Source organism: Camellia sinensis, chromosome 9 (genome assembly GCF_055761805.1).
Source record: "Camellia sinensis isolate YWXY chromosome 9, ASM5576180v1, whole genome shotgun sequence".
Taxonomy (NCBI): Eukaryota; Viridiplantae; Streptophyta; class Magnoliopsida; order Ericales; family Theaceae; genus Camellia; species Camellia sinensis.
In genome coordinates this window covers 70,398,880-70,426,597 of record NC_138969.1, presented here as the reverse complement: position 1 = coordinate 70,426,597, position 27,718 = coordinate 70,398,880, and the positions used below count along the sequence as shown (strand labels likewise).

General features: G+C 34.9%; 1 protein-coding gene, 1 long non-coding RNA gene and 1 pseudogene across 2 annotated transcripts; all 3 read right to left on the bottom strand.

Annotated features, from left to right (window-relative positions):
- Positions 1-3,776: 3,776 nt before the first annotated feature.
- LOC145798651 (uncharacterized) lies at positions 3,777-6,398 on the bottom strand. Its single transcript, XR_014339950.1, has 2 exons — positions 6,088-6,398; positions 3,777-4,075 (listed from the first exon to the last, which is right to left on the bottom strand). It is a non-coding gene; the product is annotated as an uncharacterized LOC145798651 (long non-coding RNA).
- Positions 6,399-7,936: 1,538 nt separating this feature from the next.
- On the bottom strand, positions 7,937-22,678 carry LOC114321553 (uncharacterized). The gene is made up of 4 exons (XM_082887057.1): positions 21,635-22,678; positions 14,033-14,190; positions 13,833-13,943; positions 7,937-8,212 (listed from the first exon to the last, which is right to left on the bottom strand). Exons 1-2 carry the CDS (start codon positions 22,320-22,322, stop codon positions 14,033-14,035), a joined length of 846 nt encoding a protein of 281 aa, XP_082743183.1. The 5' UTR covers positions 22,323-22,678; the 3' UTR covers positions 7,937-8,212; positions 13,833-13,943.
- LOC145799526 (uncharacterized) lies at positions 12,538-13,980 on the bottom strand (annotated as a pseudogene).
- Positions 22,679-27,718: the final 5,040 nt, after the last annotated feature.

Sequence of the window (27,718 nt, the reverse complement as noted above, 5' to 3'; positions counted from 1 at the left end):
TTATTATGTATAGATGTTTCGGTGTATTGATTGGAAGAAAAAGGAATGGATTGGCTGATTGGGTTAGTATTCTATGTATATTATTATCATACAAAATTTTAAAGCGAATTAAGGAGCTAAGGTCGTTAGATAAGAATTCTGCACAGAACCACAAACTTTAAAAATCAAGAAACCATAGCAAACGAATGAATTTTGAACTGAAATTTTTACAGTAGATTAATTACATATTGAATTGAATATCTGAATTTTTTCATAATTTTTGGGAGTCAAAATCCATATAAACTGATGCGTTCAAATCTGTCCAGAAAACTGGTTTTAAACAATAAATTCGGGAGTGTCATTCTCTTTGGTCATGTTTGATTCAAATGACTAATAGTGAAGTATTAATAATCCTATTAAATTAGTGTAGTATTCACTATTCAATTGGATTAATATCCATTGGATTAATAATCCCACCCCTACCCCATTACTAATAATCCTACAAATTTGTTGGATTAATTATCCATTGGATTAATAATCCTAAGCCAAAATGTTAAAACAAACATGGGATAATTGGGCCCACGGATTAATAATCCCAATCCCATGCTCTAATCCACCCAATCAAACATGCCCTTTGGGTATAAATCCAAAAATTATCAAATTAGCGTCATTAGAACCGGTTATGAGTCTAGTTTCGTACGTTTTTAGCCTTGCATTGATTGCTCATGTATACTAAGAAAACCGTCAATTTCTTTAAAGTGCTGCAGAAAACAACCTGTTAGATATAATTAATTTTAGATAATTATTTTGATAAGCAAATCAAGTGAAACCATTTGAGTTTGAAACTTAGGATATATTAGTTGATATCTGGAGGGTTTTGGAATTTTTTGAACAGCATGGAGTGGGTTTTGTAATTTTCAAAGTTAGCGAATAGATTGGGAAAGCTTCACTAAAATTCTGTTTTATCTTAAAGTTACTTTTAATTAAGTTTTGATTTGAACCCTTGTCTTGGGTGATTTTAGACCTTGAAGAGCATGAACTTAGGTAATATTTAAGAGTAACGGTGAGTTGGGTTGAGCCGTGTTAGTGCGCTTTAGTTTGGGGTTACATAGTTTATTATTCCTTTTAGTATGTTTGAATTAGTAGTGACGTGTAGTTTTAATACTTTGTTCAGGGCACTAGTTGGACTTTCATACTTTATTCGAGGATTATATTATTTCGTTTTCAGGTGAGTAGTTTCATGCTACATATTTTTATAAATGTTCCCCTACCTTGAATTGTTGAAAAATTAAATTGTTGTTTCATGACTAAACTGTTTTGATAAATTATTATATTATCAATGGAATCAAATTATTTCTGAAACATGTGTGAACTTGGCATACTGTAAACTATTTGTTTTGGTCTCATGTTTATAATGATGAACTATCATGTTTTGCGAAACTGATGTGTATTGATTATTGGGACCATCTGTGTATTTAGTCCAGGGAAATTATTCCACTGTGTGTGGTGACTCTGAGCACTAGGGAACAGATCCGGGTTGGGCCGTGATGACTATAGTGCTCAACGATTGTAAGGAAAAGACCTAGGTTAAGCTAGGTGACCTTCAATCGGATCGTCTTAGAGAAAAGGCCCAGGTTGCCACCCTGAGAATGACTCTTAGTTGGGCATTGGATCCAACGGGCTTAGCCTTGAGAATTGTGTGGCATATTACTTGTTATTTCTTAGTACCCAGAAAATTATTGGTGTTCATGTTGTAATCTGTTTTAAGTGAAAAATGTCATTTATCATGTTCTCGAGAGACATGAGTATTTTAATTGTTGAACTGTGGAACCTTCTTTTTGAAACATATTCTCTTTACCAAACTGTATGCCAATCTAGTTTCTGTGATATATATATATATATATATCTTATTTTGGAATTAAACCATGTTTTCAAAACTATATATACTATCCATGTTGCTACTCACTAAGTTATCAGCTGACTTAGTTATTTATCACTTCCAGATGTTAGAAGGACTTAGAGTGGACTCATGGCGTAGCTGGGACTCAATTGCATGGACCTCTAGGGCATTCATTTAATTTGTTTTAGGTTGTTATGTCGGGTTTCGTGCATACATTGTGGTTGGGTTTTATTTAGAATTATTTTATTTTATGGGCGGTTTGTGTCCCATTTAGTATATATATATTTTTAGGAAGTTGGTTATGACTTGTTTTGCACTTGTGGCATGTTATTGGACTAAGTTTTGATTTATTTATTTCTGGGCTATCATCACATTTATTCTTTATGGTTTTTTGGGTTCATGTTTAGGCTTACGTGTGCCTTAGGCTAAGTCTCTGTGAGCCACGGCCGGTCATGCTCGGATTTGGGGTGTGACACGTACTGCGCGTGGTTGCGGGTTCAATTTTTCCTAAACTGCAAACATGCAGTTGAGTCCAAACCGCAAACCAAACAGTCAAAAACCGATCAGCGAGCACCCCTACGTACAATACTAAAAATCACGACTATTCCTTATTAGAATTTTTAATATAATAGAATTAACAAAAAAAAAATCATTTAAATTTTTTTTGAATAAAATATGAAATAATTTATTAAAACAAATGAATTCGTCTAAAAATAATTTTTAAAAAATCAGACCAAACAAAATAATTTGTTATAAGATTTGCATTTTGGAAATATAATTTTTTCAAAAGAATAGTCCGTGCCTTGCACAGGTCTAAAAATATTTTTTTACAAATGAAACCAAATCAAAGTTTAATGGTAATAATATATGATCATTGGTGTATAATACCATCATTTGATTATTCCATCCTAATAAAAAAATATAAAAAAAAATCCACTCATTTGAACTAAAATTTTATCTCAACTATTTATTCCATAATTGTACTTTATAATAGAAATTACAATTTCTATCATATATTTAATCATTGATTCTACTCAATTTTGTAAGAAACTAATCTTACTTTTGGAGAAAAAGTTCAGGTTGTAGAATGGAATGAAGTGCAATGGAATGAAATGATTATTTTTTAAATTTTCTTATGGAATAATTATTATTTCTTTTACAATGCATTTTTATTATTTTTTGAATGAATTAAATATAAAATAAATATTTTCAAAAAAATGTCATATTATTCCATTTCATTTAGTAAACTCAATCAAACATTGGAGTCAAATGTCATACTAGCCTGTGCCTTGTACGGGCCTTTTTCACTAGTGTGTATATATATATAAATATATAAATGGGCGTGCAGAGTGAGACAATTTTGCAAGTGAATTGTAAATTTCAAATTGCGAATTAAATCAATCCACGGTTAATAAGCAAATCAATATGGATAGGATAGTATTTTGCACATCACTAGCTACTAAAATGTAATAAAATTACTTTAAAAAGTCAATTAATATATATTATTTTCGAAATAAAATTTGGGATACATTTTCATGGTCGATAACATTTTTGTTTAGCTAAAAGTAGAAATAGGGCTGTTAACAAACCGAGTAATACGATGTTCAAGTTTTCTTCGAAAACCTATCAAGTTTGAAAGTTTGTTTAAGTTTGATTCTTTTACATAATGAACAAATCGCAAATAAACTTTTAATGAGCCAAACACGAATCGAGCTCGAATGTATTACCTTTATTGATGTGTGTTGTTATTGGACAACTTTAATTAACAACAATACTACAAATTCAAATAACTACAAGAAATAACACTTTTAGTGACCAAAAACCTAGTCGCAGAAGCTCATATCTAGAACATCAAATATTTTCTCCATCTCTAGTACCCATGCTGTCACGCCTCGAATTTTATTACTTGGATAACCTTACCAATATTCATTAATTAAGTCTCTTTACAAATAACATTTCATCCTTGGATGAAATGATGAATAATTAAATATACATATTCTCTCTCGTTATACAACAATGACATTTACATACAAATAAAAGAAATGCCCTGAGGCTTACAATAAAAGAGAGGACACTACTTTTTACAAAAAGATAGCACTTAGCCAAACAACAAATAAAGTAGTACAATCCATCACTACATTACACTTATGAATTGGTAAAACCCATTGTTTGATCTTCAAATCCGAAAAGCATTCCCTATATACATGTACAGGCAGGGGGTGAGCAAAGCCCACCGAACAATCTCATATTAAAACATTAAAAGATATGCGGGGACAAAGACACTTATACATATACGTGAAATCATATCATGTCAAAACCATATGATTTTATTACATAATCTCTTAAATCCAAGGCTTGCATATTCATATGCCACTAAGACCAATCTTATTCCATTTTTGTTCAATTCATTTCCAGTTCATATATGCTACTCAATTCATGAGTTAAATTCTTTATCTTTCAACAACCAAAATAAGACTACAACTCAATGGTTTTCCAACTATACAAAACACACATAAACACTTCAATCCTGTCATTTTACGGATATTTCGTCCAAAGGAACCGGCACCCAATTATATATGAAATTTTGGGTCTTTCACCTAGGACACTCTGGCCAACTTTCTTTAAGATGGAGTCCATCCTCTTTCTCCTCCCAAACAAATATACATTTGCAATGTATTTATAAACATAATCACATATGGAGTACATCCACTTTCTCCTACCAATAAACATACATATACAATGTATTTATAACATAGTCATATATGGAGTACATCCCATTTCTCCTCCCAATAAACATACATATACAATGTATTTATAACATGGTCATATACAATGACACCAACAATGGATTAGCATTAAATCGCCCAATCCTCATGCAATTTCTACAATAATCATAGCTATCCTCCACCGATAGCCCAATACAATTATTTCTAAAGAGATGTTCAATCTCAAAATAAATATTTTATTCAAAACTTACATAGGTGAGATATTACATATCCAACATCACCATTTATAACCACAACCTTCCAATTTCACATTTTCAATGTTAATTCCAATTATTTATGCAAAATAATGATTTAATCAAAATTAGGGCAAAATCCCCCTCTTTCCAAATATCAACCCAATTCACCAAAATCAACTATTTTGGCACAACATGTTCATATATTCAAGCCTCATACTCATTTATCTCATATTCATCAAAATCCCTCTTTACATTTCACACCCAATTCCTAGATTTGTCCAAACCACAACCAAATCTTATCATCTACACACAATAGCAAATAACTAAGCTAAAAATAATATTAGAGTGTAGAAAAATCCCTACTTATTAAATATTACCATTTCCATCCTACTATGTCAAAAGTTATGGTATAATCTTAATAACACACTTTTAACCATAATGGATATAACCTTTAACCAAAACTAATTTAATCCACTAAATTAGTAAGTTTATTATATTCCAAAAATTTCAAATTAATAATACTAAACCTAACTTCACATGCCTCATCCCTCAAACATAACTATATTTCAACTTAACCATTTTTCATACCAAGCTATTTAAAAAGGTAATATTTTTACCAAATTCTCTATCAATAACAATTTCACAACTTTTTCTAAAATTACTTAACCAACATGATATTTACATCAAAATTTATGAAATATGCACAATAGTAACATCTTCAAGGTTATGAGTTTGAAAGTCCACATTTCACATTTTTATTTTCATAAAAATGAACACAACTTAATCATCAACATATCATCTTTTATAAAATATCATGAATATAATGCTTTTAGAGTTTTTTTTTAATCCCAAAACAACTCTATAATTCCTACTTAAGCATTTACTGCATATTCCTCAACTTTAATTTATTTTTTTCAAAAATAAATTCCAAATCAAAGATCAAAAAAAAAATTCAACTTTATATTTCTCAAAATAAATCATCTAATCATAATATGATGTAAACACAATCCATACAACTGTTAAATTCTATTTTCGGATTTCTTTTACAAAATTAACAACACAAAATGATTTTCCCAAAATCAATCTCAAAATACCAACATTCTTAACATTTCAACATAATTTTCTTCCAAAAATTACCAAACAAAAATATGAAAATATATCTATATGCAATACCTCTTATAATGATTTATTTTCTCAAAATAACCCTAACATAGCTTTAATGTAAAAATATGAAGAAAGTCCCTACCTCAGATATGAAGAAAAGCAAATCTAAAAATGCAAACATCGTCCGATCATGGATCCGAGACCACCATTGCGAAGATCACGATGAATTCTCCAATTTCATTTACAACACTTTTGCAAAATCTCACTCTAAAGACTCCCACTCTAAGCTTAAAACTTGAATAACAATGGAGAACAAAGGGGAGGAGAGAGAGAGAGAGAACCAGTGTATATGTGTGTTTTTGTGCCCAGCTCAAAGGAAACTCTCCTCCCCTCCACCCACGAGAGAGAGTGTGAGATATCTTTGCTTTCTTTTTCTTTTTTTTTTTTTGCTCCTGTGTCCATCCTATCAAAACAATAATAATAAAAAAATCCCTTGTGCCACCGTCCCCTCATCATTGTGAAGAGAGAGAGAGAGAGAGAGGGCCCATCCCATGTGCGTGTGTTTTTGCCCAGATAAAGCTCTCATCTCATTGCTTTTTCCCTTTAAAAACAAATATTCTTCACCCACCTTGCTTACGAATATCTTATCTCTACATAATTAATCAAACCAACTCATTTTCTCTCTACAAAAATATTCTCTATGTCTTTCTTTTGAAATCATTTCTCATCCACCCACCAAAGCATAATCATCAACATTCCACCACAAATATTCTCAGCATCATCATATTTTCTTTATCTCCCAAAAAATTCTTTAACTTCTTCCAAAAACATATCCTGACCGTACCATCTTTTGTTTTTATTATTTTCTATTTATAAAATATCTAATTTGTTTACTATATGGTACACACCATAAAATCAACTATCCAATATTTATTACAATCTCTATATAATAAATAACAACAACTCCCAAAGTGGTTACTACCAATCATATAATTAAAAAGGACCAAACAGTTAAACATCACTAAACAAACTCAAATTAAATTAAATCTAAATCATGGGCCTCACCCATAAGTCAAACATGGTCCAATTATATACCAAAATAGACCCAATAAATTTATCTCAAATTCTGATCTGAACACCCAAAACTCAATTTCAAATTCTATTATAAATTAAATTGAACACCAACCAGTCCATGAATTTTCATAAAATAAATACTCATCATTTAATTCTGAAAGTTTTGTCCAACGTGCTAGTCTCATATGGGAACAACATATAAAAATTTCATAATTTTCTAAGATCGGAAACTATTTTTAAAAAATACAAAACCGAGCTATTTTCGTACAGAATTTACACAGCAGTCAACTTCGAAAATTTGCTCAATTAAATTATGCGTTGGCTATTTAAAAAAAAAATCTGGGCCATTACACATGCCTCTGCCTCCGTAGGGTCCACTGTTCCAAGAAATTCAGGAGGTTTTGCCTTCTTAAACCTCTTCAATAAAGAACCTCTATCCAAACTTAAAGTTAGTGGAACTGCTAGTTATGGGGCTACATGATTGTTCAGTAGTCCCAATAATGACTGGTTGGTGTAGTAAGAACAACCCCTGGTGCTTCAGGGACCACTAGAGCAACAGATGGTGCAGTAGTTGGCGCTACTGAAGAAGGAATAGGAGCAGGGGGAACTCTACGATTAGCGGCTGGCTGATCAGTTCCAAGAGCATTCACACTTCTTCTCATAGGTGCCATCTCTTAGCCTTCAAAATGAAATCAAGAAAAGCTCAACACAAGCTTAAACAAAACTAACTTAACCACACACTACTAAGGACTCTAGGGACTCAGACCTTGCCTAATTGATGAAATACAAGCTATGCAACTCGATAACCTGGCTCTGATACCACAATTGTCACACCCTAAACTCGGGTATGATTGGTTGTGGCTCACAGGGCCTTTGCCCAAGGCACACATAAGCCTAAATACGAATCCATAATCACATTGAACAATTATACAATAGTCCAATAATAGATAACCAAAACTCAATCCAGTGACATGCCACAAGTATAAACAGCATAATCAACTGTAATCAATATCATCCAAACTTATGGGATATACACAACCCACATATTAAAATGATCCTAAACCTCAATAAAAATAAAAAGAAGTATGCACAAACTTGACATAACAATCTAAAACAAAATAAATGTATGTTGTAGAGGTCCATGCAATTGAGTCCCCCCTACGCCATGAGTCCACTCCAAGTCCTTTTAACACCTGGAAATGATAAACAACTAAGTCAGCTGATAGCTCAGTGAGTAGCAACCGTGATGGTAAATACAGTTTTGAAAACAGGGTTCAATTCCAAAATAAGATATATATCACAGAAACTAGATTGACATATGGTTTTGATAAAGATAATCTGCTTCAAAAAGAAGGTTCACAGTTCAACAGTTAAAATACTTATGTCTCTCAAGAACATGATAAATGACATTTTCCACTTAAAATAGATTACAACATGAACACCAATAATTTTCTGGGTACCAAGAATAACAAGTAACATGCCATGAAGTTCTCAAGGCAATAAGCTCGTTGGATCCAATATCAAACCAAGAGTCATCCTCGGGGTGGCAACCCGGCCCTTTTCTCTAAGACGATCCGATTGAAGGTCACCTAGCCCAACTCAGGTCTTTTCCTTACAATCGTTGAGCACTACAGTCATCACGGCCCAACCCGGATCTTTTCTCTAGTGGCCAGAGTCACCACACATAGTGGAATAATTTCCCTGAACTAAATATACAGATGGTCCTGATAATCAATACAATACAGTTTTGCAAAATATGGTAGTTCACCATTATAAACATTAGACCATAACAAATAGTTTACAGTATGCCAAGTTTACACATGTTTTAGAAATAATTTAATTCCATTGATAATATAATAATTTATCAAAACAGTTTAGTCCTAAAACAACAATTTAATTTTCCAACAGTTCAGGGTAGGGAAACATTTATAAAAAAACATGTAGCATGCAACTACTCACCTGAAAACAGAATAATGTAATCCTTGAATGGAGTATAAAAGTCCAACTATAGCCCTGAACCAAGTATGAAAACTATACGTCACTACTAATTTAAAAATACTAAAGAATAAGAAACTAAGTACCCCAAACTAAAACGCACTAACACGGCTCAACCCAACTCATCGTTACTCTTAAATATAACCTAAACTCTTGTTCTTCAAGGTCTAAAATCACCCAAGACATGGGTTCATATTGAAACTTAATTAAAAGTAACTTTAAAATAAAGTAGAACTTTAAACAAGCTTTCCCAATCTATTCGCTAACTTTGAAAATTACAAAACCCACTCTACGTTGTTCAAAAAATTCCAAAACCCTCCAGATCTCAACTAATATATCCTAAGTTTCAAATCCAATTGGTTTTACTTGATTTGTTTATCAAAATAATTATTTACAATTAATTATATGCAAACAGGTCACTTTCTGCAGCACTTTAAAGAAATTAATGTTTCTCTTTGTATACACGAGTAATCAACACAAGGCCAAAAATGTAATAAACTAGACTCGCAACCGGTTCTAATGACGCTGATTTGATAATTTTCAAATTTATACCCAAAGAGAATGACACTTCTGAAGTTACTGTTTTACATTAGTTTTCTGGATAGATTTGAACGCACCAATCAATATAGATTTTGACTCCAAAAAATTATGAGAAAATTCTGATATGCAATTCAATATGTAATTAATCTATTGTAAAAATTTTAGTTCAAAATTCATTTGCTTACTATATTTTCTTGATTTTTAAATTTTATAGCTATGTGAAGAATTTCATACTCATAAATTGCACCCTTAACTATATGTACCCATTTAATTCCTCAAACTACATTTAAAAAAAAAAAATGGTATTCACAAACAGTGGTGGCCAAGTAGGCCTACGTATCCCATGTTTCACTCACAAGGTCCAACTATTAATCTGATAGATATTCAAGCCACCTAATCAGTACCTTTCATTCCTTCTTCTTCCAAAGAACGCACAGAAACATTTATACATAATAACTATATTTACAAAATATTGATTTCTACCTTGGAGATGGAGTTATTCAAGCACCAAACTAGTTCTTCAATTTTCATCCAAAAGCTATGCCTATCTCCTCTCCTCTCTAGAATTCACAGTTGCTAATTCAATATTATGAGAGTTTAGGATTACCCACACACTTCAAATAACCTGACTCCATTAACCCCCTAGTAAATCTTGCCTCTAAATTAGAAATTTTCACCATAAATTAATTTTACGTTTAAAATTAATTAAAAGACCTTCCAACAATATTTAATTTGTACTTTAGGATTCACTATAAAAATATTTGAGATTTTAAAATTATTATTACTTAATTATTTATTTGATTTGTATATTCGGGTTCTCACACTCGTCGTCGTGGATTTGACATCGGTATTGTGGATTCAACGCTGGGCAAGACAATTTCGATGTGAAAACGGTGGTGGAAGAGACACATCGGGATCGGTTCAATTTGTGCGTGGATTCGCTAGGTAATTGAAGGTACACGTGTGTAATTTATTTTTGTCTTAGTGGATTGTTTTGTAGTTTTGGCCCGTGATTTTTATAATTCAATTAGAGGCGCTCCAATTTTGATTTTTTCCATGTTAAATCATTGTGTTGATTTGTTATCAATTATTTGATCGGGATTAGTTTCACTATTTAAAATTGAAATATAATTAAGAATTAATATCCCGGGATTTTAGATTTTTCACCTATAAATCCATATATCATAAGCAAAGCGAGTTTTATCCAAAACGTGTAATATAACATTATTGTGTGTGTATAAACATGGATGTATTAAAAGCTTAATTTCCAACAAGTTCCACAAACTAACAAGGAACTTGCCTGCCTCGTATGTGGATTGGATTAGTGCAGGACAATGAAAGTGTCAAAATACACAGTGGACAGCGAAGACAGTAGAGTCCATGGATGGATAACTTCAGGTACAGTTCTGGGGTTCCCGATTGTCTTTCCAGCCATGAGTTGCAAAATCCAATCATCCACAATGGTCCAACGTGCCTTGCTATTTCTCTCACATTTCAAGATTTTAACTGCAATTTGCTTAAGCATGCAACATGTACAAACAATAAATTACAAACGATTGCAGGTTAGCACCAAGATATCATCAGTTTTCGCCTCTAAATCCAAAAAGGCTAGCTTGATGAGATGATCAAAATTCAGTCCAATGAACTGTTCAATATTTTTTGTGATCTATGTTAGGTTTTTATTCTTAGCAACCCCGTTTGACAAAATTCGGTTCAGATGTATTTATTTTCGCACTTTTTATTTCAGTGAGGCTATGAGTTTATTAGATGCGAATCCAAACCCGAATCGAACCATGCAGAGAATTTTGTGATGCTAATGCTTTCAAGATTGCCACTTCGCTGATTATTACGGGGGTCGAGCTGCCCGGTCAGCTCGCGGCCGAAGCAAAATGCAAAATTGCATTCAAAATTGCATGTCCGTCGTTGCTCGCTCGAGCCAAGGAATGCTCGCTCGAGCTAGGGCTTGCTCGCTCGAGCCAAGGAATGCGTCCATACAAAAACCTGAAAGAGTGTATTCCTCGCTCGAGCCAAGGATTCGTCGCTCGAGCCAAGGCACTAGTAGAAATCATGAAAAATACACTGCTCGCTCGAGCCAGAAAAGCTTCGCTCGAGCGAGCCTCAGAATCCGGATTTCTCAAGGAGTTTGTTTTCTTCCCAATCTTGGATTACTTTTGGTTCTCTATAAATACTTGGTTTTCTCCCAAAACTAGGTGATTGATTGAAGTTCTCCAGATCTTATTTTTTGGATCTTAAGGTTTATACCTGGAGATATTTTGTTTGTTTTCTTTGATGTTTTTATTGAGTCTTCAACTCATGATTTAAAGAGAGTACATCAAAGGTACACAAAAGAGAGAGTTATTCTTCAGTTGTGGATTCTGAAGAATTCGAGCCTGAAGCTTTGGTGGATTCCGGGGTGGCTCATCAGAAAGACAATTCCGTGGTGAAGATGGGGTTGGAAGAGGCACATAGAGGTTGGTTCAATTAGGCGTTGTGGATTCGCTAGGTAATTGAGAGTATACCTGTGTAATTCCTTTAAATCTTCTTAGTGGATTGTTCTTGTGGCTGTTGCCCGTGGTTTTTTGATCACAGTTGGAGGTGTCCAATTGTGGTTTTTTCCACGTAAAATCGTTGCGTCTCTTTGTCTTGATTGTTTGATTGGGATTGTTATATTCTGCTTAAAATTAATACATAATCACAAATCAACATCTAGGGGATTTCTAGATTTTTCAATCTAAATGTGTTCTCAAAACTAATCTGCACTGCTGCATGTGATCGTCAAATGTTCTGAAATTCAGTTTCCTTCTATCTAATCAAGTAGCTGACATTTTGAGACAACCCAAAATAAGAAATTCTTTGAAAGTATATGAGCAAAATCTAGATAATAGATTCAGTTTGATGCTAGGGATGACAGACCAAAAACTAAAAAACAATCCAGCATTCCATAGTAGTAGTTTCTTACAAAATATGGAAAACAATTCTCCACAAAGGGTTGTAAACCATTTGTACATCACTCCATCTATTATCTATAAAACAAGTACACATCAAGCATGATACCATTGAAGAGAACAAAAACACAATCAACACTCTGCTTGCCTGCTTAGATATCATCACTTAACTAGCATTACTTGGCACTGATTGTTAATAGCAACCCATAATGATCACTAGGAAACACAGGCACTTTGTCCACCTTGTTTTTCCCTTTCTTCCAATATGATAGACCTGGTATTGCCTCCATGCCAATCATGTCTATTCCTCTTAGCTTGAAATCACGCAAATTGCATACAAATCGATCAAGTCGCTTTTGCACAGGCCAATCACCATAAAGCATCTTGTTGGATTTGGTATCATATGTCCATCCATTTTCTCCTGTCTTTAACTGCACCTAGGCATCAACCCACCCACCGAGCAAAGGAAATTGACCATCCAAATCGTCATCCCAATTCATGTCACCAAAAAAAATCACGTTTACATTTTTTTTAAGGAAGGTTAGTGCTTCCATTGCCTGATCAACACGTTCCCTGCTGAACGTCTGACCCCAACCGAGAGGGCCAGGACCAGGACTTTTAAGATGGCTAGTGGCAACAACCAATGGCGTGTCTACCTGAACTTCAACCTCAGCGACACAAAGTTCTCTTTCCATTTTGGAATTACTGAATGGTTTACGGCTGTATGATTTTACTGGTAGTTTACTTAACTGCAAGTTATGTGGTGTAACGACATCAGATCTTACATCACTATTAACTACAAAATCTCATCCAGAGATTTTAATAAATAAATATATAAAACGAGGCAAATGATGTATAACCGAGAGAGAGAGAGAGAGAGAGAGATGATCAGCCTTGCAAATTTGTTGAATCACAAGTTACTGGTCAGAATATGAAGATTTTTATAATGTTCAAATAGAGGAAGATTCTGAAAATTTTGGACATCTATTTTAATATTTTTATAATTGATCAGCTAGATGCATACAGTTGCGTGGATGGTTGAATTTCCTTGGCAGCTAGGTAACAAATACACTTAAATTGGAAGTAAATTTTAGTGTGTTAAACAATGCAAGCATGTTCAACAAACACATTCTAAGATGCCTTTGATACGTAAGAACATATTATACTGTCAAATCATAACCCATCATGTGTGCCCAGTTTGTATGAAATGGTTTGTTTTGGACAAATGCATACAAGGCAACAACATCAATGCAGTTGACCCTAGACATCCCTCTTTAACGAAAACCAGAAATAAAAAATGAACGCTGATATGGAAAAATCATAAGAATCTCACCTGCATGCAAAAGGATGGTCTTGTACGTGCCATCTCATTTGAAACTGAGCAACGGTACACTTTCCACCAGCTGGATTGTTGATTAATGTCATAGATTTTGAAATTAACCTCCTGCAGAGAAAATGAACTTAAAAACAATGAAAGTCATAAAAGCTTTAGAATTTATGTTACATGGTACGAAAAATGGAAATGAGGAAAACCTAGAAGCATATCAGATCAGGGGAATGCAGCTGAATAAGGTCACCCACAGCTTCTTTCCTCTCATGAATTTCCAAGTCTTCTCGGAAACAAACATTATAACTCAAAATCTTCAATGTTCTTGAAGCAGTTCCGGTTCCTGAGAAAGCTTCAACTACAACTGTCAAAAAAAAAAAAAAAAATTGTTTCCTTTGCCTCATATTAATTAATCTACAATTACATGCAACTTGTAAATCCTAGGATTCGATAACCACAGATGCACAAAAGAGGAAAAAGAAATAACTATAAGTACAAAATCCTGCTATAAAGCTTCAAATGTTCTAATATTGTTATCATCATAAATAAATAATTTTATTATTTATTATTTATATAATTGCAGGACATGTGACACTCTTTTACTCATTTAGAGGTTATGAGAAGTTATGAAACGTGAAAAGATGATGGAGAACAAAATGGAGAACCTGGAGCATGAAGTGGAGGTTGAAGGAAGTTATGGAAGATTATGGAGTATAAAATGGAGGAGGTGGAATAGTGGGTAGTTTTTTCTTACAAATGTTTGCTTATAAATAGTCATTCGTGGCTAGATCATAAAGGAGCCAGCACTCAAATTAAAGACAATTGATTTATATTTTTCTTCTCATTTATATTTTTTGCATTTTATTTTATGCACTTTTTTTCGAAGTAATTATTTTCAGCATTTCCTTTTTGAAGCATTTTATGCACTTCCTTTTCAAAGCATAGGAGTAAAGGTAAGTAATTGTTACTTTGATTGTTCATTCATTCATCTTTCTCCATCTCCTTCATTCTTCTTTTAATTTTCCTTTTCTTTAATACTTCACAATTTTGAAGTCCTCTTCATTGAGGCAAAAGAACCGTCAACGCAATCGCTTGATAATTGGCTTGAATTTAATCTGTAAGGATTTTTCAATCCTTGCTGGCACGGTCGCATTTATGATATTTTCCTTCGTAGGAAAAGTAAGTCAACAAATATTAGACATAATGAGTATCTAATATAATAAGAACTCATTCTGAACCAACTTCTATGTAATCACCTGGTTTGTTGAAAAGTCTATTTTGTTCTATCCATTTGCAACCCGTATCAACACAAACAGTAACTCTTGGCAATTGAATTTCTATTTGAAATATGTGCTTTCAGCTCATGTCAGCCTAAGAAACTCTTCACAGACAATTATTTTAACGTTAGCTATTGGAAGCAAAAAGAATCTATATGTATCTTCTCCGTTCCAGATACATGTGAGTTCTAATAATAATTGTTAGGCACATGCACTTGTTATTATGTGTGCCTGAACCATTAGATAAAAGTCGTACAACAAACCAAGGCTGGTTTGAGATAACTGTAATGTTATAAAAAGCCTCAAAAGGTTTAGGTAAATCCACTAAATTAGCCTAGTACTATCCTAGAGGTTCAGAATTTTTCAGAAGTTCAGAAGGTTCCAGAGGTTCAGAGAGTAGTGGTAGGTTCCGAGGCAGTTCACAGCATGGTAGTTCTCTCAGAGGTAGTGGTCAATATCACAGAGGTAGGCCTAACTTTAATCCTAATCATGCTGTGGTTTGTCAGATCTGTGGCAAGCTGAACCATACTGCACTAGACTGCTGGTACAGAATGGATTCATCTTTTCAGAATGGTTCACAGAATAGTCCACATCAATCCTCCTTTAATCAAACTAGTCCCACAGCCTATATTGCTTCTGCCTTACCTTCATCTGTCGCATCCACATCTTCATCCTCTTCAAACTGGTTTCTTGACTCTGGTGCAACCAGTCATATGACAAATGATCTTGCTAATTTCTCCTCTTATCATCCCTATTCTGGACAAGATCAAGTTGCTGTCGGTGATGGCTCCACTCTACCTATCACTCACACTGGTAAGGGTCTTCTTCCCACACCTACATTTCCTTTTCAACTTCACAATCTCCTTTATGTTCCTTCTATCTCCTCCAACTTACTTTCCATTCATCAACTAACTAAAGACAACAATTGCACTGTTACTTTTGATTCTCATTCTTTTCTGATTCAGGACAAGGCTACTCAGAAAGTGCTGCATAGAGGATCTTATGCTCATGGCCTCTATCCCCTTTCTTTATCATATTCTGCATCTTCTTCTTCACCAGCCTGCTTCTCCTGTACAAAGCAGTCTGCTGCATCTAACTGTCCCAAGCAGTCTACTGCCTCCAACTGGCATTTACGGCTGGGTCATCCTTCTTCTCAAAAATTTCAGCATGTTTTAGCACACAATAAATTCATGTATTCATCTTCTGTACATAATTCCAATAATAACTCTGCTCTGTGTAAATCCTGCTATGTGGCAAAAAGTCATAGATTACCTTTTTGCTTGTCTAACTCTACTGTTAACAAGCCTTTAGCCCTTATTCACACAGATGTTTGGGGCCCTTTTTCAGCCTCTTATTCTGGTTATACATACTATGTTCTATTCATTGATGATTGTAGTAAATTCACTTGGATTTTTCCTCTTCATTATAAAAGTGAAGTTTTTTCAAAATTTCTGGAATTTAAGGCTTTTGTTGAAACCCAATTTACTACTCATCTTCAAATTTTAAGAAGTGATAATGGGGGAGAATACCTTAGTCTTCCTTTTCAAAACTTTCTTAAACAAAAAGGTATTGTTCATCAGTTAACATGTCCTCATACACCTGCTCAAAATGGTGTTGCAGAAAGAAAACACAGACATTTAATTGAAACCACTATCACTCTTATGCATCATTCTTCCATGCCATTGATTTACTGGTTTGATGCTCTTGCTACTGCAGTCTTCTCGATCAATCGATTACCTACTCTTAAGTTGCAAAATCATACACCATTTGAAGTTCTTTTTCATCACAAACCAGATTATCAGTTCTTAAAAGTTTTTGGTTGTAGATGTTATCCTTGGTTAAAGCCTTATTCTTCTCATAAGCTCCAACCAAAATCTATTCCCTGCATCTTTCTTGGCTATCAACCATCTACTAAGGGCTATAGATGTCTTGACCCTTTTACTCAGAAGATCTATGTGTCTAGACATGTTGTGTTTGATGAATCTCTTTTTCCTTTTAAACAATCTTCCTCTAACTTTCCTTCATCTATCTCCTCCTCTGTTCCTACTCTTCCTTCTTTAATTAATTTTTTCTGGACATCACTTCCTCCTCAATCTGCAGTCGTATCTCCTCTGGCTGCAGAGACTTCTTCTACTTCTGCAGCAACATCTATTTTGTCTGCCTCACTTTCTCCTATATCTGCAACAGTTGCTCCTACTCTGTCTGCAGCAACTCTTCCTACTTCTGCGGCTGTTCCTTCTTTGTCTACACCAGCTTCTCCGTCATCTGCAGCCCCTTCCTCACTTCTGTCTGCTCCTCCTTCTTCTCAGTTGCCTATTTCATCTCTCTACATTAATCTTCCTCCAATTTCTTCTTCTTATCCTCATCCTCATCCTCATCCTCATCCTATGATCACTAGATCCAAGAGTAAGAATCATGTTGCTTCTTCTTCTTCCCTTTGTCTTCTTGCTTCTGCAACATCTGTAGATTCCACTGAGCCCCAGAATTATCAAGCCGCTGCTCAGTCTCCCGCTTGGCAAGCTGCTATGTTAGATGAATATCAAGCTCTTCAAAAACAAGGTACTTGGTCTTTAGTTAATCTTCCTCCTGATAAACAAGCTATTGGCTGCAAGTGGGTATTTAGGCTCAAGCGAAACTCAGATGGTTCTATTGCACGACACAAAGCTAGACTTGTTGCTAAAGGCTTTCTTCAAACTGAGGGTGTAGATTATCATGAAACATTTAGTCCTGTAGCTAAACAACCTACCATCAGAGTTCTCTTATGTCTAGCCCTTTATTTTCATTGGCCTATTAAGCAACTTGACATTTCAAATGCCTTTCTTCATGGCATTCTTGAAGAGGAAGTTTTCATGCATCAACCTCAAGGTTTTATTGATACTAATCATCCATCCCTTGTTTGTAAATTGCACAAGGCCCTCTATGGCTTAAAACAAGCTCCTCGAGCTTGGTTCTCCACTTTCTCTTCTTTTCTTCTTTCTCATGATTTTGTTCCTAGTCATTGTGACTCCTCTTTGTTTGTCAAACATACCTCTACTTCCATTACTGTTCTACTTGTTTATGTAGATGATATCCTTCTTACTGGAAGTGATCCTCTCTATATCTCTACTCTTGTTCAACATATGCACTCAGTTTTTTCCATGAAAGAGTTGGGTTTACTCAACTATTTTCTTGGTATCTCTGTTACGTCTTCTCCTTCAGGTTACATTTTGTCTCAGCCAAAATATGCTTCTGAAATTCTTGCCAAGGCCGGCATGAATGATTGTAAACCATATTCTTCTCCCATGGCTACTAAGGTTGTTCTTCCTGAGATGGACTCCTCTTTTTCTCACCCTAATCTTTATAGAAGCCTAGTGGGTGCTCTCCAATATCTTACACTTACCAGACCTGATCTCAGCTTTACAGTTAATTATCTATGTCAATTTTTACAAAACCCGTTGAATAGCCATTTTGCTGCTGTTAAACGACTCCTCAGATATCTCAAGGGTACCTTAAGTCATGGCTTGCATTTCACCTCTGGCCCTCTTGTTCTCAATGCATTTTCAGACTCTGATTGGGCTGGCAGTGCTCTTGATAGACGGTCCACCACAGGTTACTGTGTGTTTCTTGGTCCCAATCTCATCTCTTGGTGTGCTAAAAAGCAACCAACAGTTTCCCGATCTTCATCTGAGGCAGAATATCGTGCTTTAGCTCAGGTATCTGCTGAGTTGAGTTGGCTTGGCATGCTTCTTGCTGAACTTCATGTCTCTGTGGCTGTTCCTACCATATGGTGTGATAACTTGTCTGCAATTGCCTTGGCTCACAATCCAATCTTCCATGCTAGAACTAAGCATATTGAAGTCGATTATCATTTTGTTCGTGAGAAAGTTGCTGCCAAGAAACTTGCTATTTGTCATATTGCTTCCACTGACCAAATTGCAGATATTCTCACAAAGCCTCTCTCAGTTTCCAGATTTCAATACCTTCAGGGCAAACTTCAGGTGTTTCCCACTTCTCTCAGTTTGCGGGGGACTGTTAAGCATAATGCTCAGGATGAGGCTCAAGCTGACTCTGCAACAGCTACACCAACAACACTAACAGCTTATAGTTGATCCCAGATAGCAGCTGTATAAGTTTGTAGTACAGCTCAGCTAGAGGTTGCAGGTTGTTAGTTTAATAGTTAGTTTGTTAGAACTAGAGTTAGATTGCAGTTAAGGTTAGGTTAGGAGGTTAGAAGTTGTAGTTAACAAATAGTTGTTTCTCTATAAATACAAGTTCTGTAATTCTATCTTGTATTGAATAAAACAGAGTCAAATTCTCTTTAACATCAACCAATAACTTTTTTTCTCACATCCATCTATTCAACTACAATAAAAAATTAGATCATCACAAACTTCAAATTCCAAAAATATTTTCAAAACATACAACTAAGGTGTCATTTGGCAGGGCTGATCATTTTATCTGGGCTACTGCATCTGCAAGTCCTGGTGTGTTTTCTGTGTCTTCTCTCTACTCTGCTACCAGCTCTATTTTTGGCCCTCATTTTAGAATCTGTAAGCATATTTGGAATAGGGCTGTTCCCCCTAAGGTGTCATTTTTCAGTTGGTTGGCCTGGAAAAATAGAATCAAGACAGCAGTATTTATGCACGGAATTGGGGTTTTAGATGCTTCTGCTTCCTGTATCTGCCCATTCTGTTGTTCTGAACCTGAATCTGCTGTCCATATATTGCTCCACTGCCCATTTTCTTGGTTGATTTGGTCGTCTATAATTAATGAGTGGGGCTCTCTTGGTGCACACAAGGTTCAGTGGATGATCTCCTCCAATGGTGGATGGCTGTCAATTTCAAGAATATTGATAGATTAATTTGGAGAGCTATCCCCCTTATTGTTCTTTGGTCGCTTTGGAAACTCAGGAACGAATGTGCTTTTGCAGAGGCTCAACCCAGCTTCTCTGGTTTGAGTGAAAATATCAAAATCAGAGCAGCACTTTGGCTGAAAGCAACTATTAAGGACCTTCCCTACTCTGTTGATGATTTAGCTTTCAATTGCGACAAATCAGAGGATGTTCTTAACTGTACAGCTGGGTTTTACAATTCTGTTGCTAGTCTGAGCTGGTATGTGCTGTCTTGTGCTGGTCTGTTCTGAGCTCTGGTCTGCTATGTTCTGTGCTGCTTCTGATCTCTGGGCCGGATTGTGTTGATGTTCTGAACTCTGTTTTGAGCTGAAATTGGAAGGGCTCAGCTGGTTGGTTCAGCGGGTTGTCGTGCTCTTTGTGTTCAGCTGGTAGGCAGAGGAGTTTGTTATACTATTTGTGTTTTGTGTTCGTAATTGATTCAGCTGGCGAATGAAGGAGATGAGGGCAATGGCAGTCAAGGCATTTCCAATGATGAGTAAGCCAATATGTGCTATGTTTTCAGGTCTGATTTCTGCTGTTCTGCTGCGTTTGTGGATGGCTTTTGCTGCTTTGTATCATTGGATTGCCATCTGTTTTGTTACCAGGATTTTGGGCCCGGAAGTGTTGCTGTTTTGGGCTATTTTGAGAAGTTGGCTTTTAGCCACTTTTTTTGGTTTGTAGCAAAAGCCAAAAGTTGGCTTTTTTGTCTTTTTTTTTTCATTTGAGAAGTTGGTTTTTAGTCAACGGTGAAATTACAATTTTACCTTCATGGGTCAAAATGTGTTACATAGGTGAAGTTGTAAATATTTTAAATAAATTGGAGTAGTTTGGTCATTTTATTATGATTTGACATCATAAACAAACATTAATCAAAAAAGTCAAAAGTCACTTTTTACCAACTTCCCAAATCATTTGTCTAAAAAAGCCAAAAGCTTGGTTAAAAGCCAAAAAGTCACTTTTTACTATCTTCCCAAAACAATCAAGTGTATGCTGGTGGTAGTTTTGTTGTTTTTCTCCTTTCTTCTTCTCTTGTTCTCTTTTTGTTGGTTCCTCACCAACTAGCGCTTTGAGCTTCGTTTTAGCTCCAAGCTCCTCTTTATTGATGTATTTTGCCATACCTTGTATGTTTTCATCAATAAAGATTTTCTTTGCTGATCAACAAAAAAAAAAAACATACAACTAAACAAATATTTAAATTTTATAAATTCTTTTTGAAAAATTATTTTCCAAAATTATTTTACAAATATAAACCAAACATGTTGTAACGGAAAACAGGTGAACAATCCTATCATGTAATAGTGAAGGTGTATCCAGGCACACAAGAGTAATATAATACAAGAACAATCACATCAACTATACAAACCTCCCTTTTAAACTAATGGACATGATGAATAAAGATTGAAATAAATACAAATAAATATATATTTTAGTAAAAAAAAATGACATTTTTTTTATTCATATGATTAATCAATTATAAAAAAGCAATCAACATAGTTATGTCAAAATTATGAAGGTACCTGTAATCCAAATTTCAGGGAGTGAAATATAATTTGACGAAAATAAATAAATAAATAAATTCAAATCAGATCATGCCATAAAATACACAAAAAATCATAAGGAACCCAGATGAATGAGAAAATTGATGATGAAAGGGAGCGAACCAGGTTCAGTATAGTAATTATACAGTGTCCGAGAAACCTGTACTGCAGCAAATGAAGCCATGGCAACTTTGGCCAAACCTCCCAGGAAAGAAGGCCACTCAGTTTCTGTCACTGAAGAAGAAGAAGAAGAAGACATAGCAGACCTATCCCAAGACGAAAATGGATTGTTGAATTTGTGTGACTGATCAAATCCACCACTATAATCATACTTGACTTTTCCTATCTGAAAACTGTCTTCTGTTTTGATTGAGAGATTGGAAAATTCAGAGACAATTGAAGGCTTAAGCCTCATCTCCTCTTCTTCCAACTCCCCAACAGCTTTCTCAACACTTGGTTGAAATAATCGACACAGTATAGACTTTCTAATCGGCTCAAATTCATCTCTCAAAGCAATAAGAAACTGCACAAGACGTTGTTCGTCTTGATTCTTTTTGTAACTGCTTAGCAAACTCAAATCTCTATCCCCAAGCTTGGCTTGTTGATTCCACAAACCAACCATTACAGCATGAAACTCTTTGATTGGTCTATCTCCTTGTTTGGTTGCTCTAATCTGAGTCTCCAATTGATACTTTTTGGCAAAATTGGAGTGACCATATAGCTCAGCCAAGTAGTCCCAAGCCTCTTTGCCGGATTTGAAGCTCCGTAATTGAATCGAAACTGAAGGATTGAGTACATATGTACAGATCATGTTCAAGATCTCTGCATTCTTAGTTTTCCATTGTTGAGAGAGACTTGTGTAGTTTTCATGGCCTGGATTGGGCTCTGTTACAATGCCGCAAACATAGTCCCAAAGTTTGTCTGCGAGTTTGGATCATGTGCTGGCTCATATAGTGTGACCAGTTGGGATAATTTGAACCATCTTGCTTGAGCATGACTACCTCATCAGCATCCATGATCAAGAACAAATTCTCAAGACCAAAAACAAAATAGAAGAAAGATTTGGGATCAAAGTGATGGATGAAGATGAGAAAATAAAGATGAGATGAGACGGAATGGAAGTAGTAGTAGTAATAGTAGTAGTGTTGAATGACACTGTGAAATATCAAAGGAATGAATAGGTTGAGGACTTTGTTACTTGTAACCGAAGACTTGACATGGAAGGTTATACACAGAAAATGGTGGGGTCAGGTGGTAGAAAAGGAGATGAGGCTTAAGACTCTTCAATTGGTCTCCCTTTCTCAAAAGGAGATGAGCCTGTCCTAATGAAGACCTTTCTCAAAAGCCATGCATTCACATTCATGAATTTAGAGCACAATGATTAAGATTTTGATGGAAATCATACGTGTTTGATGAAGACTAAGGAAGGAGGTCTCCTTGCTACTTCAAAATGACTAATTGAAGAGAGAGAGAGAGCGAACTATTGCTTCATTCTTAGACTAGAGCTTTAATTTGTGAGTTTTAATAGTTTTAATGTGATATTTTAATTGTGTGTATTTTTTTTTTCCCACCACACTAGAGCTCAATTAAAGTTTTAGTTTTAGAGGGATATATCATTATTGTTATATGGTACCACTTTACAAAGAAAGACTAAGGGAATAGATCTACTTCCTACTTTAAAATGACTAATTGAAGAGAGAGAGAACCATTGCTTCAGTACTAATAATTGGAAGTATATATTAGGGCATTGATATATAAGTCTAAAAATTAGACCTAATTTTCAAATTCAATAATGTGACAATTAATTAGGACATTTAAGATAGCACTCTCTCTTGTATCTTTTCAATTATCAACCAATCATATCACTTACATATCGATTAGAACATTTAAGATAACACTCTCTTTTGTATCTTCTCAATCATCAACCAATCATATCACTTACATATCATTGGGTCTTGAAAATAACACCACTAGAAAATACGTGATTTCATTTTTGAACTGCAAATTGTCATAATTTTTACCAGAAAAATATGTAACATTTACCATTAAAATACATAACATTTTTTTTGATCGGCAAAAGCAAAAAGGAATTTTATTAATAATACTCGAAAACACTGTCAAAACAACATGATGATGACAACCATCTAAAGTATAGAGCATTCCAACTAGATTGGCAATAAGGCTGCAAACAAACCGAGGTCGAACTCAGCTCGTTTGCTTATCGAACTTGTTTATTGAACTTGTGCCTGCTCGATAACTAACTGGGCTTGGGCTCAAGCTCGGCTCGGCTCGGCTCGGCTCGTTAATATTAATGAAACTCGAGTTCGATTCAACTCGGCTCGGCTCGGCTTGATAAGATTTTTTTTAATGTTATTTATATTATTTGAATAAAAAATATTATTTATATTATTTAATATATAAATAATAGATTTATTATATAATTTAAGTAAAGATAAAGGAGCCGAACTTGATGAGCTGAACTTATTCGAACTTGAGCTCGGCTCGTTTACTAAACTAGCCTAATATTCGAGCTCGACTAAACGAGCCAAGCTGAGCTGAGTCTTTAACGAGCTGAACCAAGCCTGTTCGTGAACAGTTCGATTTATTTGTAGTCCTAATTGGCACCCTCAACTTTGGATATCAATCAAATAATTGAGTTAGCAAAGTACCAACTCTCATAACTTGACACTACGCATAGGGCATAGGAGTAATACGGTAATTTTGTTACTTTATACAATATTTTAATATATATTTTTTCATAAAAAGTCAAAAAGTTATCCCAAATAATCATCTTTTTTTTTCTCTACTTTTTTATCCAAAAAGTCAAAAAGTGCACTTATATAGTCCATCCCAAACAACCCCGTAGTAAGGATAAGTACAAAAAAAATTTCCTTAAAAAATCCAACACATACCACTATTATCAAAATATTAAACTTTAAAATAATATAACTTTTGATCTAGAGGTCGGATTTTAATAAAATTAGTATTTTTAGAATTCTCTTATCATGATTTATAAAATAAAATTCATATTGACTTTGAAATTCTTTAAAAAAAAATTATTATTATTATTAGCGTCGAAATTGATGTAAACTATGTCATTCTGTTTGACAGTAACATGTTATTTTGTTTCATAGCTTCACAATAACATGTTACTCTGAGAATATTGTCCAAGAAAAAAAAATATGTACTTTGTCCTCACTCAATTATGCACATACTCCTTAGAAAACTTATGAAGCAAAATAAATTAGGTTGTCATTTTCACCAAATAAGGGTCTAATGAAGGGGTTTAAGCTAAATTTCCCAAATTAGGGATTCCAAGCCCTACTGCACTATAAAAGCATATCACTAGATCAACACTTGAGCTCACGGATGAAGTCTAGTATATATCTATATATATATATATATATAAGAAGTGCTTAATTGCTTAAGGCTCATATTTTTTTTCCTAATTTTGTCCTTGGGTTTGGAATTATTTACTATAGAGGCTTGCATTGTAGTTTTCCTATTTTGCCTTTTACTTTGTATTATTTACTAATATTGGTAGTATTAATTTGGATGAAAGTTTTTTCGTAATTATTTAAGGATTCTTGGTTAGTTATGAAACATAAATATTTTGATTTTGGATAAATTACAAATACACCTGTGAGGTTTTCTTCCATATTGTGCTATTTTATTTTGTATAATTTACTAATGGTAATCTATAATAGTCGGCAGTCGCCCCCCATTTCACATCTGCTTTTTGTTGACGATTGTTTCATATTCCTTAATTACAAGCCACCTGAAATTTGGTGCTTCCATTGGTTTTTAAATGCATTTTGTCACTATTCCGGGCTGCGCATAAACTTTCACAAATCAGAGCTTTTTCTTAGCCCCAATTTTTCACATTCCGCCAGGGACTGGCTTGTTTCCCTCTTTGGAGTTAAAGTTGTATCCAAACCCGGAACCTATTTGGGTGCTAATTTGGGTTTCTCAGGGTGCACGAAGTCGGAAATCTTTAATTCAATTTTGGGCAAAGTTAGTCATAAACTACAAGGATGGAAATGTGATTTTTTAAATTTTGCAGGTCGGGGAATTTTGGTAAAACATGTCCTCAATCCATTTCGGTGTACCTAATGTCTGTCTTCCGCATGCCTAAATCTTTCCAGCATAAGCTTACGTCTATTATTCGTCAGTTTCTATGGGCTTCATCCAGGGGTAAAGGGATATCTTGGAAAAAATGGACATATTTGTGCCTTCCCAAAGACTGGGGCGGACTGGGATTTAGAAACCTTACGGGTGTGTTTGGTTTGTGTTTGTAGAGTAGTTTTTGAGATAAAAAGTACGAAAACTTGTTTGGTTTGCCTTTTTTTTCAGAAATAGTTTTGGAAAATTGTTTTGGGGAGAGAGTTTTAAAAAAAGTGATTGATTTGATGTGTATGAGAGAGAGAGTGATTTTGGAAAGTAGGTAACCAAACAAAATTTTGAGATTTTTTTTGAAAAAATTTGTTTGGTTTGATTACACTTGAAAACTTGTTTGTAAAGAATTTTTCCCAAAATTTTTTTTGAAAAACAAACCAAACAAGGCCTACGTGTTTTAACCAAGCATTGTTAGCAAAGCAGGCATAGCGGATTTTATCCTGTCCCAACTTATTACTTTCGCGAGTTTTGCTAGGCAAATATTGTCAACGGCATTCCTTTCTTGACATTAGCCATTCTTCGTCCTCATATTGGGGATGGCAGAGTATATTATGGAGACGTTCGTTATTGGCCTCGTGGCTTCAGTGGGTAGTGGGGAATGGACAGCGTATTTATCCATTTGAGGATCAATGGATTCTGATAGTTTCCAATCCTTGTAGAGGCAGAGGTTGGAGTGATATTTGTCCTGGCCTGCGGGTTGCACATTTCATGGATCCCCTACTTCGCTCTTGGCGTATAGAGTTATTGAACCTGTTTTTTCCTGAACATGTTATGTCTTATATTTTATCCATGCACATTTCTCAGGTTGCATTGAGGACAAAATGGTTTGGGGTCCGACCAAAAGTGGAGAGTACTCAGTAAAATCGGGTTATAGACAGGCGTTGATCCGACAATTTCCAGACTATTATAGCAATTCAAGATCCCGATTGGGAAGTTTGGCAATTCAATTTCCTAAAATTGGGCTATAGGCCTGATCCGGACTGGGAAGTTTGGAAACGATTATGGCAATTCAAGATCCCTCCCAAATGGATCTTGTTTGTGTGGAAATGTCTCCATAATATTCTTCCGGTGAAATGAGAACTTAAGAAACGGGGGCTGACTATTGATCCAATTTGCTCTAGGTGTTTTCAGCATGAGGAATCTCTTGAACATCTATTTTTTGATTGCCCCATTTCCCAAAGGGTTTGGCACAGGTCGGTAGGAAGACCTCTGTCATTCTTTTCATGGTTTCAAGGTTGGGTGCACCAAATTCGCGACTCTGAGATTTTAATTCACTCCATTACCTTATTATGGGCCATTTGGATGCAACGCAATTCTATGGAATTTCATAGAGTTGATGTGTCCATTGAACACACGATCACGATAGCTAATGAATTATTATCGCTAGTTCTTTCACCACAGCACAATGTTTCCTATGAGTTTTCTCACTCTAGTAATTTTTCTCAATATAGAATTGCTAATCAGGTTATTTTGCAGAATGTTACACCACCCACTACAGCTATACCGCGCATGTGCATTGTTGTTGATGGATCTTGGCTCTCTGTCGGTGACCGAACGGGCTTGGCCTAGGTTTGTTTTAATCCAGATAATCGGCGGCTCTATGAGGAAGCTATTTTAGGGCCCCCAATACTATCTCCCCAACAAACCGAAGCGGCTACTGTTCTCAAGGCTCTGCGGTGGGCATACCATTACGGCATCACCAGTCTGCTTTTACAAACGGACTTCTTAGTCCTAGTACTGTTATTCGAAAACCATGATCAAGCCCGTGATTGGAGTCTCCAATCCATTTTGACTGATATCTTGTATTATTGTAAACCTTTTCATCATGTTGTTTTAGAAAAGGTGGAGCGAGATGTGGTTCAAGATGCTCACCTTCTTGCAACTGCTGTAAGATACTCTGTTTAGCTTAATATATTTGTGTTACTGTGTTTTGTTCTCAAAAAAATAAAATAAAATGGTAATCTATAATTTGACTTTCCCATTTTACCATTTTCTTTGGTAATATTTACCAATATTATTGGTGGTACTAAT

Excerpts from the sequence above, each read along its gene's own strand:
- LOC114321553 (XM_082887057.1), bottom strand. The coding sequence starts at position 22,322 with ATGATCTGTACATATGTACTCAATCCTTCAGTTTCGATTCAATTACGG. Across the intron at positions 14,191-21,634 it reads TAATTACTATACTGAACCTG|TTGTAGTTGAAGCTTTCTCA; the intron begins GTTCGCTCCCTT and ends TTTTTTTGACAG.